The 10,152-nt window shown below is 33.6% G+C and overlaps 1 protein-coding gene across 1 annotated transcript; it reads left to right on the forward strand.

The window, feature by feature from the left end:
* The first annotated feature begins 2,064 nt into the window (after positions 1-2,064).
* glulb (glutamate-ammonia ligase (glutamine synthase) b) lies at positions 2,065-7,295 on the forward strand. The gene is made up of 7 exons (NM_182866.3): positions 2,065-2,486; positions 3,390-3,582; positions 3,668-3,829; positions 3,927-4,073; positions 4,158-4,285; positions 5,639-5,838; positions 5,914-7,295. Exons 2-7 carry the CDS (start codon positions 3,417-3,419, stop codon positions 6,227-6,229), a joined length of 1,119 nt encoding a protein of 372 aa, NP_878286.3. The 5' UTR covers positions 2,065-2,486; positions 3,390-3,416; the 3' UTR covers positions 6,230-7,295.
* The last annotated feature ends 2,857 nt before the right edge of the window (positions 7,296-10,152 follow it).

Raw genomic sequence — 10,152 nt, forward strand, 5'->3', positions numbered from 1 at the left:
TAATTACCAACTAGTTTAAAGAATAGTGGAAGTTGTATCTTTTTGTTATGGCTTGACTTGGAAGGGCACATTATCATTAACTCATTCTTAAAGAACTCATGTGTTTAAACATAACAGTTATGCACATCCGTTGATCGTATTTACATTGAAAAACAATAGAAAAATTAGTGTGTGTCTGGGTCTGTGACAACATTTCTTCCATTTATCACTGCAGTAGTAGTCTGACTGCTGTGATAGATACATCTAGACAACTTTTATTAATAATATTATAAATTCACTGTTTAAAAAATCTTTAACAAGGTTTAGATATATAGTTTATAGTTATATTTAATTACAAACTTTAACATAGTTTAATCAGTATGACAAAAAATATTAAATAATATTCTAGTCTACTAGTCAAAAACTTCCAAGTTGTTTTGAAGAGTAAAATTGCAAAAAAACATGATTTATGGAAATGACAAAAAATGTAGTACTTTTCAGAAATCTTAATTTAACATTGAGTATGGAAAACTTCATTTGTAAAAATGTTGAAAAATAAGATTTTTAAGAGATGGTGGCAATTTCACAATCAGGAGACATAGTACTATATTCCAACTCATTATCTACATTAAATGGTTTTTACAATGATTAAAGAGATTATCTTCAAAACAGTACGTTTTGTATGAAACTTGTATAAAACCCTAAAATCAATGTTATGAATAAAACTTACACAAGTTGCATTTTTTATGGATACCTCAGGTACAGCAGAGAAGTAAAGTAAAGTAAAGTAAAGTAAAGTAAAGTAAAGTAAAGTAAAGTAAAGTAAAGAAACCAAATTGGCAGAGCCTTACATTTCAGCAAAGGAAATTTTCTCATTATTCTGAATGGATCAAAGAAAGGGAAAAAAGGCATTGTCTCAATGGACAATGATTTTACTTCACTAATAAGACAAAAAGTACAAAAGTTGCAAACACATTGCTTTGCACTTACATTAATCTGTATATATGGCATATAGCTTGAGGGTCAGGAAGTTCTCAGATAATAAGATCATCCAACATTATTATTTTTATTGTATTTTTTTGTTTTGTTTTGTTTTTTAAGGTGTAGGCTATATGGTGCTTTGTTAATTGCAGAGTCCCTTTATTGGAGAAAAAAAAAAAAAAAAAACAGAAGAAGAGGAAAAAAATCCTGCAAGTTATGAAACAGATCAAGAATCATCCAGGCCAGAAAAAAGTAACAAAAAGTAATATAACACATTACTTATTATAAAAACTAGTTACATTTTTGGAGAGTAATATTGTAATGCATTACTTTCAAAAATAACTTTTCATAACTCTGATGGCACAATATTAAAAGCATATGCCAGAGTATTTGGTGGTTCACTTCCACTGTTATGACCCCTGATAAATCAGAGGCTAAACTGAAATAAATCTCTGTAGATTTTTGTTAAATAAATAAATAAACAAATAAATAAATAAACAAACAAATAAATAAATAAACAATACATGCCATATGGGTTCAGGACATATTACCCATATGGGAATTTAAGTATAGAAATTGCATGTTTGAAATTTTAGCTTTGTAACATGAAAGATCCAAGCCTCTAAGGAAAAACTGGGTACCTAATAAAGTTGTAAAGTGTATACAAATTATTGATTCAGTAAACATTGTGTGTGCTTCAGTAAAAGTATTTTTTTAAAGACATGGTCAATGTAGCAAGTTTGTTTATTTGAACTTGACTTAAAGAGTGCACACTTTTTAAAATGTATGTTTTTATAAAGCTTGCGTTAAAAGTGACATTTTTTCCTTAAACCAAAATAATTACATACGTTACATATATTATATACATACATAAATAAATTAAATAAAAATTATTTGTTAATCTTAATTAATCTTAGACATGTACAATAGTATCATTTGTGAAATTGCTAATATTGTAATCTATATGTCTTTCAGTGATAGTGTAAAATTGTATATTTGCTATTATCATAAATATCAATAATATCAATAATATTGTGCTATTATTGAGCTGATTAACTTGCTGTTTTACACCACTGGAGGGCGTAATGGACCTGTGTTTGTTTAAGTTTATCTTTCTTGCCAAAGACAGCCGTTTTACTGGCAGTAGATTGTAAAGAAACCGTATATCGGTCAGTGGACGCATGTACATATTCGACGACTTATTAGATGGCGATATAAAATTATTTTCGTCAAAATATATTTGATGTTCTTTGTCTAACAAAGCATCACCCGAAACGCTCATGGGTGCCCCGCCTATTTGAGAAATTTCCAATGAAATGCTTGTTTATTGTGACGTAACACAGGCATCCTCAAATCGCGTTTTTCTCCGTCCAAACGACGGAGGAGGGATCTGTACCCCGCTTTAAAAGTTCGGTCAACGCTGAGGCTGTTTGTTATGAGGATGAGAGACAAACAGCCAGGACTACCCTATAAAACCCTCTGGAAATACAGCCACTCTTATAGTGACTATTTGTACTTTTTGATAGGTATGTATCTTTAACGTTATATTTAAAACAGAATTTGCGGTATTACGCGAGTATACAGTGCGTTTAAATGGTTTGTTTTAACTAGAAGGCTCTAAATGGGTAATTTCATGTTTATTTATCTAAAATCTAGGCTTTTACGATTTAATTACGTTAATGTTTTCTAAAATTGCAGTAAATACCACTTTTTATTGGTTTGTTAATCAGAGGAAATTGTTGCATCAGTTTGTTCGATTTCACCAGCTGTTTAAATGACCTAACGTTTATGTTAGTAAAGTGAATAATGCAGATTAACGTTACCGAGTTTCTTACCTGAACGCTGCGTTCAGTTGTTAGTAATAATGCCTTGGATTTTTTTTATTCATGATCCATATGGTCGTATTTACAAAAGTAAAACGATAACGAGACGCTGTTTCGGTACTCCATTGTCTGTTATTACGCAATGAGCTAAGCAGTTTCACCGGCCACGTTGGTTCTGACAACAGGAGTTTCACTGCGAAGTTTGACGACACGACATAAAGTGGAAGAAGATTGGGGGATGGGGAAAGGGGCTATTAAATGTATGCGAATTGACAAATTATATATTACAAAATAAATAAATACATTTCTTTATTTACTTATTTATTAAATATTAGTCAACACTTAAAGCGGATCAAAAGAGTTTTTCAAAATTGTCTTGGAAAATGTCTTCAGTAGTTCAATAGAACGTTATATTTGCAGACTTCTATATTGTATATTTATAAACCATTTTCATTACTTTGTGTGCATGCATTTTTTTTACCTAATTTTTTTGTAGTAGTTTATTATTATTATTATTATTATTATTATTATTAAATGTTTTTATAATAATAATTTATTTACTTACTTTTTTTGTGCAGTGTATAAACTCCATTTCTATCCTAACAGGTTTGATATAGCATCACTAGCACCACCATGGCCACTTCAGCCAGTTCCAAATTAAGCAAAGCTATGAAACAGCAGTACATGGATCTCCCTCAGGGAGAAAAAGTTCAGGTCATGTACATCTGGATTGATGGAACCGGAGAGGGATTGAGATGCAAAACCAGGACTCTAGACTCTGAACCTAAATCTGTTGAAGGTAGTTGTTGTATTATTAAGTTATAACCCTCTCTCTTTAAAAAGTGTAAAGATTTTAACTTTTTTTTTCTTTTCTGTTCCTCTAGAACTTCCTGAGTGGAACTTTGATGGTTCCAGCACATATCAGGCTGAGGGGTCCAACAGTGACATGTATTTGTTCCCTCAAGCCATGTTCAGAGACCCTTTCAGGAAAGACCCCAACAAACTGGTTCTGTGCGATGTTCTGAAATACAACCATAAACCTGCAGGTGCGTAAGGTTTAACACCCACAACTTATTTCAAGTAGTTCTTCAGTTAGTGTGAGCATATAGGTTGCAATAATCCTTTTTGTGTTTCTGCCTTAAGAAACCAATCTTCGTCAGTCCTGTAAGAAGATTATGGATATGGTCCAGAACCAGCATCCTTGGTTTGGAATGGAACAGGAGTACACTCTTCTCGGCACAGATGGTCATCCTTTCGGTTGGCCCTCCAATGGCTTCCCTGGACCTCAAGGTAGAAATCACCTGTGGATAAAGGATACTTCTAGTAAGTCAGCAACATTTTATCTAAGGGGTTTAATTTTTTTGTTTTATTTAGGTCCATATTACTGTGGTGTTGGAGCTGATAAGGCCTATGGACGAGATGTTGTAGAAGCACATTATAGAGCCTGTCTGTATGCTGGGGTAAAAATCTGTGGCACCAATGCTGAAGTCATGCCTGCACAGGTAAATCTTTTAAGCAATGCTCTTATAACTTATTATTATTATTATTATTATTTAATAGAGTGTAGTTAAACAATTTTGAGAAGAGGAAGCGTTTTAAAAATACAGTATATTTTATTTTATGTGTTGTCATTTATTTATTTATTTTTTCATTTATTTTTTGCTTAAAACATATTGTTTTAGACAACACTATGCCAGTGTTTGATCTTTGAAAGATTTCAGATGCCATTGTTTGGTTAACCTAAAATAAAACAAAACATTTGCATTTTTTATTCATTTATTTTTCTGGCCAATTGTCATTTCCTGGGCTGGGGTAGAATCTCAGAGCTTCATAGAAGTAAACAGACATTTCATTTTTAATACCTTATATATAAATCCTATAGTATTTATCAATAAATACTGCAGAAACCACCTATAACCATCCTTGGTTTCTCCTCTCATGTGGGTGTATATAGAGCAGGGATTCTCAACCCTTTTCCACCTCAGGGCCCACTTCTTTCTCTGATCAATTTTTGAAGGCCCACCTGTCTGAGATTTTCCCTAAAATGTTTGTATGAAATGCTCGTGTGTGTGTGTGTGTGTGTGTGTGTGTGTGTGTGTGTGTGTGTGTGTGTGTGTGTGTGTGTGTGTGTGTGTATGTGTTTTATTTATTTTATTATTTTAAGCATTTAAAGAGCACCACAGAGAGACTGCAAAGACCAGCTTATGCTTTAAACTGGACTGACTGAATATCTACTATCAAATATATAGTCATAAATATATAAAGACAAATGTAAAATGCAGTAAAACACCCTAAATCTATTGAAACGCGTCGATCTGATGGCAGCTGGATATTATTGGGAGATCGCTGACGGGAACAGTGAACAGCTCCGCCGGAGCGTGTCTGAAGCTCTTTCAAGTTTATTTTACATTCTATAGAAGAAACGCCAGTGAGCCATGCTAGATGCCCCTGTATGGGCACATGTCCTTTATAAAACACTCACAGGATATTGATTTGGATAACTTTGCAATATATTAAATAATTCGCACAAAAATACACAAAGAGAGACTTTCACTTCACGCATAGTTTGTGAATAAACAGACTTGTGTATTAGTTGCAGACTTGATGATGAGGCTGTTTTTGCTCCGAGTTTGAAGTAATCAATCAGAGAACAGTAGAGTGCATTACCCCGATCATTTTAATATAGCATAATAATGTAATCCAAAAATTATAGTGTAATATTGAGTTCATTTTAATATCTCGCGGCCCACCTGCAGGATCGCTGAGGTCCACCGGTTTAGAATCACTGATATAGAGTATATGTGTGCATTGTGGAGTAAGATGTAGCGACATCAACTTGTTGTTTCATTCTTCAGTGGGAGTTCCAAGTTGGCCCTTGTGAGGGGATCGAGATGGGAGACCATCTGTGGGTCGCCCGCTTCCTCCTACACAGGGTTTGTGAGGACTTTGGTGTTGTGGCCTCTTTTGACCCCAAGCCTATTCCAGGTAACTGGAATGGAGCCGGCTGCCACACCAACTTCAGCACCAAGGAGATGCGCGAGGAAGGAGGTTTGAAGTAAGTGTGTCAGAGCAAATTCCATCATGATTATAGCTGACGTGAATTAACAAAAACATTTTCTTTTCATTGCAGGCATATTGAGGAGTCGATTGAGAAGCTTGGCAAGAGACACCAGTACCATATCCGTGCCTACGATCCTAAAGGAGGGCTGGACAATGCCAGACGTCTGACTGGCCATCACGAGACCTCTAACATTAACGAGTTTTCGGCTGGAGTGGCCAACCGTGGTGCTAGCATACGAATTCCACGATCTGTGGGTCAGGAAAAGAAGGGCTATTTCGAAGACCGCCGTCCTTCAGCCAACTGTGATCCATACGCAGTCACTGAAGCTCTTATACGCACATGTCTGCTCAACGAAGAGGGTGAAGTGCCAGAGAAATACATGTGAAAGACTGGACTGAAGCGTTATTTTAATAACAAAATCTATCTACAGACTCCTTGTATTTTGAATTCATTAGCTGTCTAAAATGAGGTATGACAGTAGATGGATCTTTACTCCTTTTGTTGGTTGTAGAAACGCACATTGGGTCAGTTTATCCTACAATTTTAGCTTTTTCACTGTCGGTTTCTTTTTGTGATAAGCTTCGTAATGATACCCGATCCGGTCAAATGTCTGATAGAGATGGACATTTGCACCCATCATTACTACTACTTGGCCTTTATACCTGAAGCTGTTCAGTGTATTGACTTGTTTTTAATGTCATTCAATTTTAACTTCTTTTTTTATATATATAAACTAATTGTAGATATTTTAATGCATATCATAGTCAGTTTTAGACTTTTCACGGGTTATAAATTATGGCACTATTTCTCACAAGGACCAAAATACATTGTACTTGTATGGCGCTGACTGTTGCTCAAAGGGTTATTTCATTTTTGCAGTTCCAGGTTTCAGAAAACACTATTAACTTGTCTTATTAAAAGAATTTTATTAAAATGTAATCTCACTGTTACTTTTTTTTCTTTCTCTTTAAAGAAAAAAATAACATATATATATATATATATATATATATATATATATATATATATATATATATATATATATATATATATATATATATTTTTTTTTTTTTTTTTTTATTTATTATTTTATTTTTATTTTTTTGCCTAAAACTTGAAATTTAGCATCACCTTTGCCAAATAAATGAGGTTTTTCCATTAGTTTTCAATTATTGCAGTTAAAGTTATTACTTGTGTTGTTAATCTTTAACAAATTTTAGTCAAAATACAAGTAAAATGGCTACAAGCACCAAACTTTTTGCAAAGTTTTGTCTGCATGTGACAATATTGTTAAAATTCTCTCTGAAATACTAGACACCTACTCAAGTGCCATGTTGTTCTGACTGTTAAGTACTCACATAAACCTGTAGACTGAATGGGTAATTCTCAAACATTCCCCCTTTTTAACAAAATTCTATTTTTGTCTGGTATTATTAAAAACGTAATCTTTTAAATGTGTTTTCAACGTTTATTTTTAGGCCCCTAACTGCTATAGGGGAAATACACAATTTTGAGTGGTAAATTTTTCTTTTTCTGAAATATTCAATTTTTTTGTTAAAGTAATACAACATGAAAATCCTGTGCTTGTGTTAACCACCAACCTTTATTTTAGGTTTTTAATTTTTTTTAGATTGATAATCAAATACTTCAATATATTTGCCGCGTTAGAGTTTGCAATACCAAATGACTTTTGGACAAACTGTTAAATGCACGGTGACTGAAATAAGATGGCACCTGCGAAAAGCTAACTGAAGCGCACACCACATAAAATGTCCTTGATATATATATATATATATATATATATATATATATATATATATATATATTATTATTATTATTATTATTATATATATATTATTTGACCCTAACATTGCTTGTATTTCTTATTCAGAAAGCATGCGTTTCATTCATACCCCACTATGCAATGTTCCTTGTTGTTGCATGCAAGAAATTTACATAAATCTCTATTTAGATCCAGAGTAACACCTTTTCACTTTATTGACTAAGAATTAATCAGAAATGGCACTTATACTATACATTTGGAAAAATCTAAATTTTTGTCAATCGCTCATTTTTTAAAGGCTATTTGGTCTTGTTAGATGACGAAAAAAAAGTTACTAAACAGTGTACTAATAAAAACAGCAGAGCAACTTGGATTCAACTGACAGGCCAGCAAATAAATAAATGTCTTTGTTCGAAAACCACTTTAAAGACCTGTTTTTACATGGGAAGTAAATGCTTTTCAAAACATACATCCCTCCATATTTTTCCAGATACATTTTTGTTGGACAGCTCTGATGAAATACATTCCCAGAAGGTACTGAGGGAGATTCAAGATGTTGTGAAATAAGGGAAGTCATTTGTTTTTATGAAATCTTTTGGTGTTTTAAAACCTTTCACCTAATTCCTCAAAATTACAGCTGATCAATAGTCATGATGCAAAGCTGAAAACCTTGTTGGAAAGGAACTAGTGTTTCACATTGCTTTTATTTACAGTCTGAGAAACGCCAAAATACATCAGCACTCCTTAACCTTCTATTATGTGTGGGTACGTTGTTGATATTTTACAATGGTAAGCAGGAATATCCTGGCTCAACAAAAACTTACGATTTCCTCTGCAAACCAAAACACATGATTGTTTTGGACTATAAATTATGTTACTGTACAGGTTACAGTTCTAGGTCAAGTTTTGATGAATTGTCTACAACCCATCCGACTGAGTTCATTGAACTGTGCAATGCTTTAATGGAACTGCAGATCCACTAAACAAACAAAATAGAAGAAGTTCTATGTAAAAGCACTGACTGAAGTGTTCCAATGAAAAACGCCATGTTTGTCAATGTGCACAGCTGCACACCACTCAAGCTCTAACCAAATAATATGTTACTTCACACAAACATGGCAGCATTCTGATAGGATGATGTTCTAACAGAACTTGCACAATAAACCAAAGAGAATTACTACAGTCAGATCAAAATAAGGTTTGATATGGCTGGGAAATGATCAGCATTCTGGCATTACTTTAATTGCTTTAGAAGCTTTTACGCTGAACATTGCGTTATATATTTATATGACAAACACATTTTGGGGCTAAGAAGAATTTGTTTTTGTCTAAAATGTTACATAATTCAGTATTTTTTAAACATATTTTTAAATCAGCATTCTCTTTATGCTGTTTTCTTTTTCTCTGTGTATAATCACCAGTTCCTGTTGTTCAAGGTGCACTCCTATGGGAGAGTCCTGAGACCCGATCAGATTTCTAGTGTGGGATTAAATTTCTTGAAGGGCAGTAATGGTCAGTTAGTCTGGTAAAATTTGGATGGGAGTGATTAGTCTGACAATTTATTTTATTTATTTATTTGTTTATTTGCCAGCGACAGTTAAATAGCATTTCTGCAAATGCACCAGAATTTGCCAGAAGGCTATTTTTCATCTGTTGTCCCTGAACAACCTAAAAAAAAAACAATACAAGAATTATACAATCAATCAAACATAGTACTTTTAGTACTTGGTAGGCACAAATGGAAACATGCTAGGTTCATTCTAACTAGAATGATGACACGCCTGATTCTCTATAAACTAGATTTTTAAATGTTTTTTGAACATATTAAAGGCGGTTATATCCTGATGCTGCCAGGGATAGAATTCTACTTCTGTGCAGCTGTAAGTGAAAAGGCACCCTAACCAAAGGTACTTTTCTGGAGTCAGACAATACAGTCTCCTTGGGCTGCTCCTCGTGTTGCTCTGTGTCTGGTGTTCCTGACGTTTACAAACTGACTGAGAAGTGGGGATGACTGATCGTGAATGATTTTATACATCAGACAAATGTTTAAGGACTTAATGACATTTTCCCAGCTTAACAATCTATGTTTATGAGAAATGTTACAGTGATGATGTCTTAGAGGCTTTTAATGCAGTATTTTAATTGTCTGTTTGTAAAGTGACTTTATGGGTTTTAGTGTTCTTTTGTTTGCCTGTGACCAGGTTGTTAGACAGTAGGTTATATGTCAAAGAATCATTGTATGCATGAATATTTTAGCTGCCTGCAGTGAGAAATGTGACCTTGTGAACCAGAAATTAGATATATGAAATTAAACAAGCTTACATACCTTTTTAATTTGTGATTTAAAAGTTAATTTGGAGTCAATTTGGACCCCAAGATATTTAAAATCAGATATAATTTGTATTTTGTCCCCATCCACATAGATGTTCATTCATTCATTCATTTTCTTGTCGGCTTAGTCCCTTTATTAATCCAGGGTCGCCACAGCGGAATGAACCGCCAACTGTGCATGTTCTCCCTGGCTTCGC

The sequence above is a fragment of the Danio rerio genome, chromosome 6, assembly GCF_049306965.1.
Source record: "Danio rerio strain Tuebingen ecotype United States chromosome 6, GRCz12tu, whole genome shotgun sequence".
In the NCBI taxonomy this organism is placed as follows: domain Eukaryota; kingdom Metazoa; phylum Chordata; class Actinopteri; order Cypriniformes; family Danionidae; genus Danio; species Danio rerio.